We start from the raw sequence: 13,966 nt of genomic DNA on the forward strand, positions 1-13,966 counted from the left end.
AAGGGGACAAACCCAGCTATTGGGTTGTTTTGAATCCAACCGCTGGGTCAAAACAACCCAATAGCTGGGTTTGTCCCTTTTTAACCCAGCATTTTTTAGTGTGTAGCATTATATTTGTATAAATATAATATTAACTGTATCTATCTATCTAGCACACATCTAACTTTTTTTGTAAGCAAGTCATATTTATCCAACTATCCAAAAAGGTTATCTTCATGCGTTATTACAATTACACATAATATTAAAATACTTTCACCAACACACTTTATACTAAAATCCACTTGAAGATTCTTTATACTAGGATAAATTATACATTTAACAAATACAGATGTCTGAGACTTCAAAGTGGCTGTATTGGAGGCAAAGCTTCATCAGAGCGACCAAAAAGGGTTTTGGTAATTATTATTTAGCGCGAAATGGATTGTGTGATTCATAAAGCTGCACCCGACTCAAGACCAGGCAAGAAAAGTGACAGAACGCGCTACACGCCGCGGCTCATCTCGAGACTGGAGTCGGGACAATGCGGACGCAACGCAATGCGCTAGTGTCAGAAACATATCATTACAAGACCTACAACCACCAGAATGCACAAAGTTACAGTTCATAAGAGTTGAGAACTAACCCGATTCGAACTGGTCTGAAGCAGACGCGCTGAGGCAGGCAGCAAGGAGCAAAGCTGGCAAGACCAGGCAAGAAAAGTGACAGAACGCGCTACACGCCGCGGCTCATCTCGAGACTGGAGTCGGGACAATGCGGACGCAACGCAATGCGCTAGTGTCAGAAACATATAATTACAAGACCTACAACCACCAGAATGCACAAAGTTACAGTTCATAAGAGTTGAGAACTAACCCGATTCGAAATGGTCTGAAGCAGACGCGCTGAGGCAGGCAGCAAGGAGCAAAGCTGCGATTCTCCACGAATCCATCGCTCTTCTGTAGTAGGCTATAAGAGATCTGAACACCTTCTCTTCCTCTCTCCTCGCAGGTGAAGTGTTTCGAGTCCAGTCAGGTCAGTCGAGCTGATGCAGAGCAGCTGAATGGCATGAAATCTCGCTGCGCGTCCGCGTTAAGAGCGTCTGAACTTCTAGGCAAATCAGCGCTGCCCCCAGACACTCACACACAAGACAGATAGCAGAAAAAGTAGGGATCCTATTTCAAATCATGTGACAGGAAATCGGGGCAATAGATTCAACCTGCCCCATGCATGGGGGCATATACCTGTTGCGCGCTGTGGGCTGGCCAGAAATCCAATAGCTGTGAGCAAGACAACACGGAGAGTTAAGAAAACAATCCCTGAAGACTTTAAAATCACTGTCGTTTCCACGATAGATAGATAGATAGATAGATAGATAGATAGATAGATAGATACTGTTTTTTAAATAAAAGAAATAAAATGAATACATGAAAAAATAAAAGACTAAAAAATTAGATATTTACTATGATAAATATTGCTTGTACATTTTAATGCTTGTGCAACTGTTTAAGACAGACATACATCAAAATGTAACATCTAATGTTAAAATGTATCATGTATGTTTTTAATGTAACTTTCTCCCTTTAATATACTTTGGTCATTTCAAGAATAATTTATGCAATTTTACATTTTTTATTTGAAAGTATCAAATGAGCAGTTTCATGTCTATCCTTGTATTGTTCACTGGGCTAGGTGGATACTGGATTTAGAAAGTGATTTGTACCAAGAAATGCAATACTTTTTAGAGAGAGTAATTAGTACAGTAATCTGATTACACTAATAAAGTAATTAGTATCATAATTCATTACTTTTTTAGAGTAACTTACCCAAAACTGTTAGAGTTCACTTAAAATAATTTTAAGTACATTTTAATCAAAATACTATTAAATACGATTGAATAATCAATCAATGCATGCATGAAAAAAATGACTAAAGAAATAAAATTAGGACTTTATCATAAGTTAGTTTTATGATTATGTATATTATTCTGAGTTAATATTTGCCCTCCTTCTGTGTTTACATAAACGGGCTGAATATGACTTAAATGTACATTTCAAGCCTGACAGCCTTCTGTGGTAAATAATGAGCAGCATCAGTTGTGCAGAATGTCTCTCTCTAGTGGGAGAACACATGAATGGGGGATCCATTATCTCAGTCTCCAGTGCAGAGCATGCAGAGGGCAGCAGCCATAACAGGATTCTTCAGTAACTTCATCCACCGCTGAAATTAAAACGAACTCACCCAAAACCCCAAACAGCTTGGTACAAATAACACTTGCTGCCTGCTGCCTTTTTTTAAAGTTTGAAATGACTTGGTTGGGTATGAATGTGACCATAAGGGAGTGAATCATCAGCAGGATGGTCGGCACACTGTAATACAGAGCTGGCTTGAAGGTGTCCTAATTTGTCTACAGATGATATGTACGGCTTGATCCAGTAATAACTTCAAAACACCAAAAAAACACCAAACCAACATGATTAGATTTGTCTCATGCATCAGCAAAGTCAATGCTCTTACTTAAAAGACCATGTGACTACGTCAAAATTAGATTGTCGAGCCCAAACAAGTTACTCAGGTGTATTCCAGATAGTTAGATGTGTCAGTGTCTTCAGCCTTTGTCTGATGTTTGTAAGTATATGATCATTATAAGCATTCGCGCGAGAGAGGACACACTCCCTTTCCTTATAATAGTAAACCTGCATGTCAAATAACTGAAAATGTGCATTTATTTATTTATTTTTTTTTTCATATAACTTTAAGGGTTTGCAGTTATTTTACTTAAATCAATATATGAATATACTATAACATTTTATTTGATATTTAATAGATTTTATATATTTATATTCTAAAACTATAATAATAATAATGTGTATGATATGCTTGTTTTGTGATGTAGGTGTATATTAATATATATAGTAATTAATTTTACAGTGTAATTGAATGTTGTAAATGTGAACTATGCATACACACGCGCGCACACACACATATTTACAACATATAACATATAAATATAGCTAAATATGAAAATGTGCATTTATTTATTTTTTAATTTTTTTTCATATAACTTTAAGGGTTTGCAGTTATTTTACTTAAATCAATATATGAATATACTATAACATTTTATTTGATATTTAATAGATTTTATATATTTATATTCTAAAACTATAATAATAATAATGTGTATGATATGCTTGTTTTGTGATGTAGGTGTATATTAATATATATAGTAATTAATTTTACAGTGTAATTGAATGTTGTAAATGTGAACTATGCATACACACGCGCGCACACACATATTTACAACATATAACATATAAATATAGCTAAATATAACTTCTAGAGATCAAATATGAGACATATTAAAATCCAATGCAATACTGTATAAGCGAGATACATGGTACATTAATTCAAAGTAGAAAGAAGTATTTAGTTAAGTATCAGGGCTGATATTGGTTGAATATTGAATATTTAGAAGGGTCAAATAATCAGTAGTCTGATCAGTAGTCATTTAACATGTGTTATACTTTTGTCTTAATTTGTCATCTCAAAAGCCCTGAGATTTAAGGATCTATTTCTAACTTGTCAAAACATGTTAAAAGCTGATTATTGGTTCACTGGAAAGTCCAGTATTTGATCATTATACTTGCTTCTTTAGTGCTTGTATGGTTAACACATTTCCCAAGATCTATTCAGATTTGAAGGACTCAAGAGTGTTAGGGGTGGATATTAAAACCGAGGAACCGAGCCAAGGTATCATTAATGATGCTGTGTCTCTCCTTCATTTCACATCTAATCTTTTTATCACTGTCAGAGCAATTATTCTCACCTCACTGTGCCTATTTTAATTTGATTTATTAACAGATATACATGCATACACCCATCTACAGCAACCATCATGCCTGCTCCTGTTACGCTTCTGAGCCACTGCTGATTAGAGTAGATTTGATGAATGGACGGACGGACGGACGGACGGACGGACGGACGGACGGACGGACAGACAGACAGACAGACAGACAGACAGACAGACAGACAGACAGATAGATAGATAGATAGATAGATAGATAGATAGAGATGAAGACAGAACAAACATGCTATCACAATATATACATAATTTAAATTTTAAAAAAAATCTGTATTAAAATGAGCATGCTTGATAGTTGATCGCCTACACATATAGAAAATCTCTTGTCTCAGTTTATTTGAAGTTGCGTCTTCTCCCTCCAGCCACAAATATATGCATAGGTATGTATTCTTTACCCTTGGGGTTTTTAAGCCTTTGCATTCTCAAAGGAAAGATGAAAGTGGTGCTCTTAACCATACTTAACCTGGAAAAAAACACCACATACACGCACATGCGCACACCCACACACACACACTCATCCATCTCCCTATGTTTGCTTTGAGCTCTTTAATTGAAGCACAATGTCACCCAGAGGAATGGTTTGTGTTTTTACTACCTCTCATCTTTAAGGCCTTTGAGCTGCAGCCCAGCACAAGCAGAACACCCACAGCAATGATTCACACCTACTTGGTATGTTCTTCATCGCACCCTCTGATCTTCCTCCTCGCTTTAAAAGCCTGCAAGAGGAAGAACACCTTTTCACCTGCAGCACAGAAATGAACATCTTCACCTGGTCCGATCTGAAGTCTTGCTGAAACAACATCTTGTTAATTTCTGTGATGAGATTGAAGTTGGCTAGATAGATAGATAGATAGATAGATAGATAGATAGATAGATAGATAGATAGAGATGAAGACAGAACAAACATGCTATCACAATATATACATAATTTAAATTTAAAAAAAAATCTGTATTAAAATGAGCATGCTTGATAGTTGATCGCCTACACATATAGAAAATCTCTTGTCTCAGTTTATTTGAAGTTGCGTCTTCTCCCTCCAGCCACAAATATATGCATAGGTATGTATTCTTTACCCTTGGGGTTTTTAAGCCTTTGCATTCTCAAAGGAAAGATGAAAGTGGTGCTCTTAACCATACTTAACCTGGAAAAAAACACCACATACACGCACATGCGCACACCCACACACACACACTCATCCATCTCCCTATGTTTGCTTTGAGCTCTTTAATTGAAGCACAATGTCACCCAGAGGAATGGTTTGTGTTTTTACTACCTCTCATCTTTAAGGCCTTTGAGCTGCAGCCCAGCACAAGCAGAACACCCACAGCAATGATTCACACCTGCTTGGTATGTTCTTCATCGCACCCTCTGATCTTCCTCCTCGCTTTAAAAGCCTGCAAGAGGAAGAACACCTTTTCACCTGCAGCACAGAAATGAACATCTTCACCTGGTCCGATCTGAAGTCTTGCTGAAACAACATCTTGTTAATTTCTGTGATGAGATTGAAGTTGGCTGCAGTGTTTTGCTGCTTGTGTCAATCATGTAACTTGATTAACAGAGGCTTGAGTATTGTGTAGATTAATGAACCTGATGTTAATGTACATAGATCTACAGTTTGCTGGACTCGTTTGCTAGGCCACATCTCTGACAGAGTACAAAAACTGTACTTTGCCAGTTTTGTGTGTTGAGGCTAATTACAGGGTGATTGTTCTTTCAACAGCATTGGTGTGACTGAGTCAACCTCAGAGGTTTGTTAGTGGAACAATCTTTTGCTTTGGACTAATTACATTTCAAACAATGCAAAAATGAACTCTGTGAGGAACAAGTGAGAGGAAAACACGACTAAAAACGATTATACTAAACTATTATAAAAAAACTAAATGCTACCATTCAAGAGTTTTTTTCATTCAGACATTCAGCAATAACCTATTCATCAAAATAGTAAATGCATTTTACTATATATTTCTATTACAAATAAATGTTGTTCTTTTGAACTTTCTATTCATAAAAGAATACTGATTATGAAAATTAATCAATCAGCTTTTAAACCGTTTTCAACATATATAATAAAAATAAATGTTTCTTGAGCACCAAATCAGCATATTAGATTAATTTCTGAAGGATCATGCAACACTAAAGACTAGAGTAGCGACTGCTGAAAATTCAGATCTGCCATCACATGTATAAATTGCATTTTAAAATATATAAACATCGAAAATAATATTTCACAATATTACTGCTTTACTGTATTTTTTATCAAATAAATTCAGCCTTGCTGAGCATAAGACATTGCTTTCAAAAGTATTAAAATAATCTTCCTGATCCCAAACGTTTTCAATGCTATTGAGTATAAAAGGCCTCAGGGTCAAAAGACTTAGAGCTAATATGTGTTCCATTATGGACACCAGGTGCTGATGGTATGGTTATAATGCAGCATTTGTAATGAATTTCAAACATATTGCATTTTAACATGACACTTGTAGCAGGTGCGTTTTGGTTCCTGGTAATTTCATATCTACTTCAGATCCACTATAGCATCCCTTATAAAAGCCATCTGGAGCATATCTGGTACTGTCGCTGTTGGGATGTAGATTTTTCAGCTATGAGTTGGCATAAGGACAATCGATGTCATTTGCTTTTGTTTGTTCGGAATAATTCACCCAAAAAATTTTTATTCTGTCAAAATTTTCTTCTATGGAACACAAAAGAAGACGTTTTGAAGGATGTTCACGCTTCTCTATTCCATACAGTGAGGGTGGATGGGGACTCTCAAGCTCCAAAAGGACAAAAACTAAACTTAGGTTCATCTGGCTGAAGTACATAATTAATGTCTTCTAAAGTCAAACAATATCTTGATGATCTTTGGTCACTGGTAACTATTCACTTTAATTTTATGACAATAACTCCTTTTGTTCACGAAAGAACAAGCCATGCAGGTACTGAAAAACATGAGAGTGAGCAAACAGCAACATTTTAAGTGAACCATCTCTTTAAGAACGTAAAACATTCAGATAATGTCTTTATGGTGCAGGGATGCATCATTGCAGCACTTGAAGGGGGAAGGAAGAATTTGAAACATGATGCTATTTTGTGTGTTTCTCTGTTTACAATTATAATGTAAAGTGAGAGGTGAAATACAGCAGCTTTGGGGCACCTGATTCATGTTTAATTCAGTTAACGCTGAAAGAAAATGTATCAAAGGGTGATTACTCTAAAATTGTTCTACCAGGAAGTAAAGACATTTTCTGCAAGATTTACCTTCTAATATGATTTGAATGAGTAATATTTGTGTGAAACGACTTTCATGTTCATGTATACAGTCATGCAGTGTGACATAATATAAAGAGAGATTTTCAGCATTAATCAGCAAAAATAAGTGAAAGTTTATGCAACCGGCCCCAGTATGTGTAGTCAGTGTATTCCTTCCACATGTGACATCACAAAGAACATTCTCATTCTGTTACTATAGCAACGCTTGTAGAAGCACAGTTACAAACAACAGCGATAGAAGAGAAACATAATGACATTATTTCATCATTCATTTAGTGTTTCTGTTTTGACACTAGTTCATAATTTTTATTATTTATTTGTCAACCTTAAGAATGTGAAGGTCAATTTGATATATTGCAAATAATAATAAGCTAAGAATATATCATATTAACAGATATTTGCATATAGCTGAGATATCAATAACTTAGCATTATTGATATTTATAATTAGATGTAAACAAAAAAATCATAATTTATTCTAATTGCTTTAAAAATTCAGTATTTTAATGATTTTAAATGATTTAATATGCAAATAATGATTTTTTTCTAGTGTGTTTCATTTTTATCTCACACTCAGAAAACAACTCAGAAACTTTGTAGAAAAGTTGACTTTCTAACTAAACTCCCTTAGCTGATGAAAATGTTAAATTCTGAACAACTATGACAGATTGTTTTTCTTTAATATAAAGTCATATTTCATTTTATGAGGCGCGCTTGATTAATAGCTGAGAATGGGGGAACCCCCCTTTTTTGTTCTCTCTCTCTCTTTTAACTTGCTTTTGGCAGATCAAACCTATTCAGCCCAGACCATTACACTTAATCATCCAGCATGCTGGGTCAAAGTCATTATCTGTAATGGCAGGGACAAAGCTCTCCCAGATTTGGGGGGATTCTGGGATGGATTTAGATTATCCTTTAAAGAGAGAGCTGTTCCAGCCACATCAGTCGCGTAAATCTACTTTCATGTGCAAAGGCCAGTACGTTGCTGCCCATCTTAACCAGACTCACTGGGTTTGATTAAGACTTTATAAGATATGGCTCATCTTTAATGTTTTAAAATAAATCCACGGTGACTATCAAAAAAGGAGCGAGAAACAAAAGGTTGTACGTCTGATGTCTGAGATAAAAGTGCAACCTATAGGGACTGAACTCAGATGAAACAATCTAAAAGCTTTTTGAAAAACAACAGCGCTGTTTAAGTTGGCAGGAGGATGCAGATACAAAGCTACATACTCATGGTGGTATACGAAGGACGGAAGAAATATGATAGGCCTTAATTGAATTAAGACACCAGAGATTACATGTTGTCTTCAAGCTTGGTTGGCAAAGAGAAATGAGGAGGGAAGGGAATAAATTAAAAAAAAAACTCCAGTCGGTGAGAATTTGCATGCCCTGGAACAATGAAGCTAGGAAAAAAGCAAACAACTGGAATACAAACTTTGAGACAATGTCCAAGGAAATAAAGAAGTGAATATACAGTGGGTACGGAAAGTATTCAGACCCCCTTAAATTTTTCACTCTTTGTTATATTGCAGCCATTTGCTAAAATCATTTAAGTTAATTTTTTTTCCTCAATGTACACACAGCACCCCATATTGACAGAAAAACACAGAATTGTTGACATTTTTGCAGATTTATTAAAAAAGAAAAACTGAAATATCACATGGTCCTAAGTATTCAGACCCTTTGCTGTGACACTCAAATATTTAACTCAGGTGCTGTCCATTTCTTCTGAGCATCCTTGAGATGGTTCTACACCTTAATTTGAGTCCAGCTGTGTTTGATTATACTGACTGGACTTGATTAGGAAAGCCACACACCTATCTATATAAGACCTTACAGCTCACAGTGCAAGTCGACATCTTGAACAGACAAATTTATAATTCCATAATTTCCATATCTTCACAAGCAGGGGATGTTTGTTGAGCTGACACGTCTCTGCACCTGCCAATTCCTAGAGCCTTACCTCGAAACGGCTGCAGAATGATGGGAACTCTAATGGTTTCCGTTGTAATGGAAAGGGGGAATACATGTGCGAGGGAGGAGTGAGCGTGTTTTTTCTCCGCTCCCGCTTTCTGTGGTGTAGTAAAGCGAGGTACAGGCCTTTCCTGTGGCCTCCGCAGAATGATGCTGAATGTTAAAAACAGAAGTGACTCAGGAGATGATGAAAGACATACTGTCTGCCCACTCCAGAAGATCTGGAAAGTACTGGTGAGGATGGGGATGAAATGTGTGACTGAGTCAAAAAAGAGGTCAATAGTCTACACTTGATCTCATTTGTGATTTTTTTTTAAATTTATGTAATAGCAAAAAAAAAAAAAACCCCAACAAAAAAAATAAAACACCTGTTTTTCAGCTCATACTTAAGAACAAGAATACCAAATGCCTTTTGTTCAGTTAATTGTTAACAATACTGGACTTTATAAGGTGGCAAGCTGAAAACTAAGGAATGGTACATCCAAAAATGACCCATTCACAGAGTTCATGTTTATTTACACTTCCTCCAAACTTTACACATTCATGTTTTGCTATAAAAATAAGCAAAATGCTCATCACAACTGAGAAAAGCAAACAGGAATATTTGAGCATGCAAAGTTAGAAAAAAAGTGTTAAGCTGCCTTCAGGAACTGAGTTCAAAAGTCTCTTTTGCTTGGGAAGGTTGCACTTGTTTGATCAAAATAGTAAAAACAGTAACATTGTAAAATATTACAATTTAAAAGAACTGTTTTCTATTTTAATTCATTTTAAATCAATTTTTGAATCATTTTGAAATGTTTATTATCTGCTTTTATTGTTGTGATTATTTTTTATAATTGTTATTTAATTCCTTTTATGTGAAGTACTTTGAGTTACCATTGTGTATGAAATGTGCTATATAAATAAACTTATATTATACACTATTTATTTATTTTATGGAAAAGCTGAATGATCCTTCAGAAATCAATCTAATTGCTGATACCATAATATCTTATGGAAGAAAATACAATTATACAAATAAAATAATAAAAATTATAACAGGAATAAAAATAAAAAAATTATTAAAGAAAACAGTAGTGCTACTTAATATTTGTGTGGATTCCAAGATGAATAAAAAGTTTAAAAGAACAGCCTTTATTTGAACTATATTATACATGTCTTTACGGTCACCTTTAAATTGAACTATATTTAAATACTATTTAATGTAGCTTGCTGAATAAAATTATGAATTTCTTTTTATAATCTTACTGATCCCAAATCCAAACAGTACTTTATAAAAAAATCTTGTTTATAAAAAAACTCTTTCTCTTCTTTTCTGCATTTCACCTCTGCTTTAACTTGGGTACTAATCTACCTATACTTTAAACTTTTCATTATGTATTTTCAAATATTTGAAGGCTTTTATCACAAAATGATTGTGATGTTTCTCATTTTTAAGTCATTCTGTATATAAGCATATTCTAAATGTGAATGCAAATATAAATATTTTAGTGAAAAACAACAAAGTATAGTCTTTTTGAATATTCATTTATTTATTCTCTTATTCTTTATTCATTTAACAAAAGCTATAATTTTGTTTTAAAAGACTATAGAATATAGTGCATGAATGGCATAGACACTTGAACAGTCTCGTTGAAAATATTGATAGTCTTGTAAAGAAGATTTAACAACTTAAAGCTTGAGTGCATTGGACAGAATGGTCTTAAAAAAAAAAAAAGGAAAGAAAGAAAGAAAGGCTTTACAGTAAATCAACTCAAGCGGAAGTTTATCAGTGTGACTATTCTTCAACACCCGGACTCTGCCCTTTCTTTCATGGTTTAAGTAGATGTTTTGGAGGTAATGTGGCAGAAGAAGTGCTGTCGCAGCGTTATGGCAACCCTGGCTAACTCGAAGCACACCACACGTTGGCCTTCAAACTCAATCTAAACCAGGCTCAGAAAACATCAACGCAGATTAATTTTGTAGACACAATACAAACGTTTCATTGTGCCTACAACAAGATAAAACTGTACAATTCAAGTGGAGATTAGGGGAAGTTCTGAAACTGATGTTTGACCCATTTGTCTTCAATCAGATCGCTCTACTCCCAACCAAGCTGAGTCTGGGAATCCCAAGCTTTCCAGCTGAGTTGAGGTGTCTGGATATCTGCCTGCCTGGCTGAGAAGCTGATGGATTATAAGAGACATAAGCTTTATGAACATTTACACCTGCACAAAAGTGTCAGACAAACATAAGATATGTTAAATCCCACTATTTAACAGGATAAAAGGCTAATGTAATGAGAAATTTGGGCTTTGAAGGCAAACAGGCCAGAACAAATCAGAGAAATTTACCTGCATTTCACTTCAGTTAAACTAATCAAGCTAAATAAACGCAAGTGTTCACAAAGAACGTATTCCTTTCATTTAAAGTCTGACTAACCGCAGATGAGTCCTGCTCCATTGCATCTCCTTCCCAACACAGACTAACACATGAAAAGATCTGAAATTGGAACGAAGTATGATTAAACGTCTTATCTGTGAGGACCACTTAAAATGATCTGGACCACTTGACGAGAAGTGTTTCCACTGTGTATGTGATTTGAACTAGCACTTTATCCCATTTGCAGATGTTCAGTGTGTCTTTTGCCAATCATTCGGTTGTAGAAGTTGCTTTAAAACGGTGAATCGCACAACCGTTCTGAAGCTCTACACCGTTTTAAAGCAACTTCTGCAACCGAATGATTGGCAAAAGACACACTGAACATCTGCAAATGGGATAAAGTGCTAGTTCAAATCACATACACAGTGGAAACACTTCTCGTCAAGTGGTCCAGATCATTTTAATTGGGGTGAGCAGCGGCCACACATGCTGACCATCTATCGCTCAGAGTCATCAGGGCATGGGCCGAACAAACCTCCTGTTTCCTATTCTGTTCCCCGCATTTGTTTCCCGAAGGAAAAGTTACTCCAGTGCAAGCGCTGTGTGGGGACCTGTGGCTAGAACATGGATAGGTTTTCAGTGGACATTTGCTCTTGTACACAGATCCAGAGCCAGCTTCTGTTACACCAGTGCTTTTTGCGGTGTGTGTGTGTGTGTGTGTAAAATGAGACAAAATGAACACCAATTGAGGCTTTATTTCAAAATCAAAAAAAAAGAAAAAAGACTTACAGGAGTATGAAGAACGTCTCTAGGTTACATATGTAACCATGGTTCCCCGAGGGAACGAGACGCTGCGTTGCGATCGCTTTGAGAACGCCCCTGCGTGACCGCGTTCTGAAGCACGTGTAAAATCAGTCCAATGGAGCAGCGAGATGTCACGAGCGGGGTGACGTGAGCACCAGGAAGTATAAAAGCACATCCGGCTGAGCACAAGTTAGCGTCGATGAAGTAGCGCCTGGAGGGATGCAGGGAGTATGGCAAAGAGACGTAGCGTCTCGTTCCCTCTGGGAACCATGGCTACATACATATGGCAGGTTCCCCTTCAGGAACTCGAGCTGCGTCGAGAAACGCAGTTTTCTAGTGGGTGGAGCTCTGGACTGGAGTATAGTCTCAACAACCTCAGTTGAGAGGCCAGATGCTAGGAGCTGTGCCCCCTCAGGGGCCATGCCCACAGCTTCCATAACTCCGGGCGGGGGTGAAGAATGGCACCCTCCGCCTGAGAGAGGAGGTCCCTCCTGATCGGAATCTCCAGCAGAGAGCCGTCGAGGAGGGACACCAAGTCTGAGAACCATACTCGGGCCGGCCAGAATGGGACTACTAGCAACAGACGGACCCCATCCCGGCGTACCATCTCCAGAACTCCCAGGAGCAGAGCGATCGGGGGAAAAGTGTACAGTGGAGCTGGATGCGTGAGGGAGAACCAGAGCGGACAGTGTGTCGTTTCCTGCGACGCAAATAGATCCACTTCCGCCTGGCCAAATTCCCTCCAAATGAGCTCCACCACCTTGGGGTGGAGCCTCCATCCCCCTGATTTAGATACCCAGGGATATAAACTGCTTTTAGAGAGAGGAGTTTCCCCTGAGCCCAAGAAAGAAGGATCTGGCGTGCCAGCTTGTACAAGGGGTGCGAACACAGACCCCCCTGCCGATTGATGTAGGAGACCACCGATGTGTTGTCTGTGCGGACAAGCACATGATGCCCCCTTAGGTCTGGAAGGAAGTGTGTCAGAGCTCGAAACACGGCCAGCATTTCCAGGCAGTTGATGTGCCAAAAGAGATGATGGCCTTCCCACAGACCCTGGGCAGAGCGGCCACTCATGACCGCTCCCCAGCCCATGAGAGAGGCATCCATCGTTAGCGTTACACGACGACAAGGAGCCCCTAACATCGGGCCTTGAACCAGGAACCAACGTTTCTTCCACATGTCTAAGGCACGTAAGCATCGCCGCGTGACCTTGATCATGCGAAGCGGATTCCCCCCCTGGGGAAATTCCTTGGTTCTGAGCCAACACTGTAAGGGTCTCATGTACAGCAGGCCAAAAAGGTATCACGTTGGAGGCCGCTGCCATCAGGCCCAACAGCCTCTGAAACTGTTTGACAGTGAGTGACTGGCCTTCTCGTACTCTCGTGACTGTCGTGAGGATTGACTCGATTCGAGCAGGAGACAGACACCACGTGAGTCCCACACCTTTTCTCCCACGATCTTGACACCTCAACATGGAGATCGGGGAAAAACGGAAGGCCCCCGTCGTGAAGGCTGTGATCTGGATTCAGAAAACGCTTGTCTAATTATTTTTAGGATGAGCGTCCTGTTTCTAGGCTGGCCAAACTATATTTTATTTTGATAAAATATTGATGCAACTGCACAAAACACACCCCATAATCACGAATCACACCTCATACGCGAGGGACGGTGGTGGCGAGTCCACAGTCTCCTCTGTCTCGACACTCATCACATCCA

The 13,966-nt window shown here is 37.8% G+C and overlaps 2 protein-coding genes across 2 annotated transcripts in view; both read right to left on the reverse strand.

Annotated features, from left to right (window-relative positions):
- The window catches only part of LOC107561268 (kremen protein 1-like), a 63,898-nt gene extending 62,836 nt beyond the window's left edge, over positions 1-1,062 (reverse strand). The window contains exon 1 of the mRNA XM_016245677.1: positions 853-1,062. Coding sequence (XP_016101163.1) covers positions 853-928 — 76 coding nt within the window. The 5' untranslated portion in view covers positions 929-1,062. The remainder of the gene's footprint in view (positions 1-852) is intronic.
- Positions 1-13,966, reverse strand: part of susd2 (sushi domain containing 2) — a 46,847-nt gene that overhangs the window by 3,528 nt on the left and 29,353 nt on the right. Inside the window, exon 17 of the mRNA XM_016245676.1 lies at positions 5,396-5,400. The gene's annotated coding sequence lies outside the window, so the exon portion shown is untranslated. The remainder of the gene's footprint in view (positions 1-5,395; positions 5,401-13,966) is intronic.

The sequence above is a fragment of the Sinocyclocheilus grahami genome, unplaced genomic scaffold, assembly GCF_001515645.1.
Source record: "Sinocyclocheilus grahami isolate Dianchi unplaced genomic scaffold, SAMN03320097.WGS_v1.1 scaffold762.1, whole genome shotgun sequence".
Classification (NCBI taxonomy): domain Eukaryota; kingdom Metazoa; phylum Chordata; class Actinopteri; order Cypriniformes; family Cyprinidae; genus Sinocyclocheilus; species Sinocyclocheilus grahami.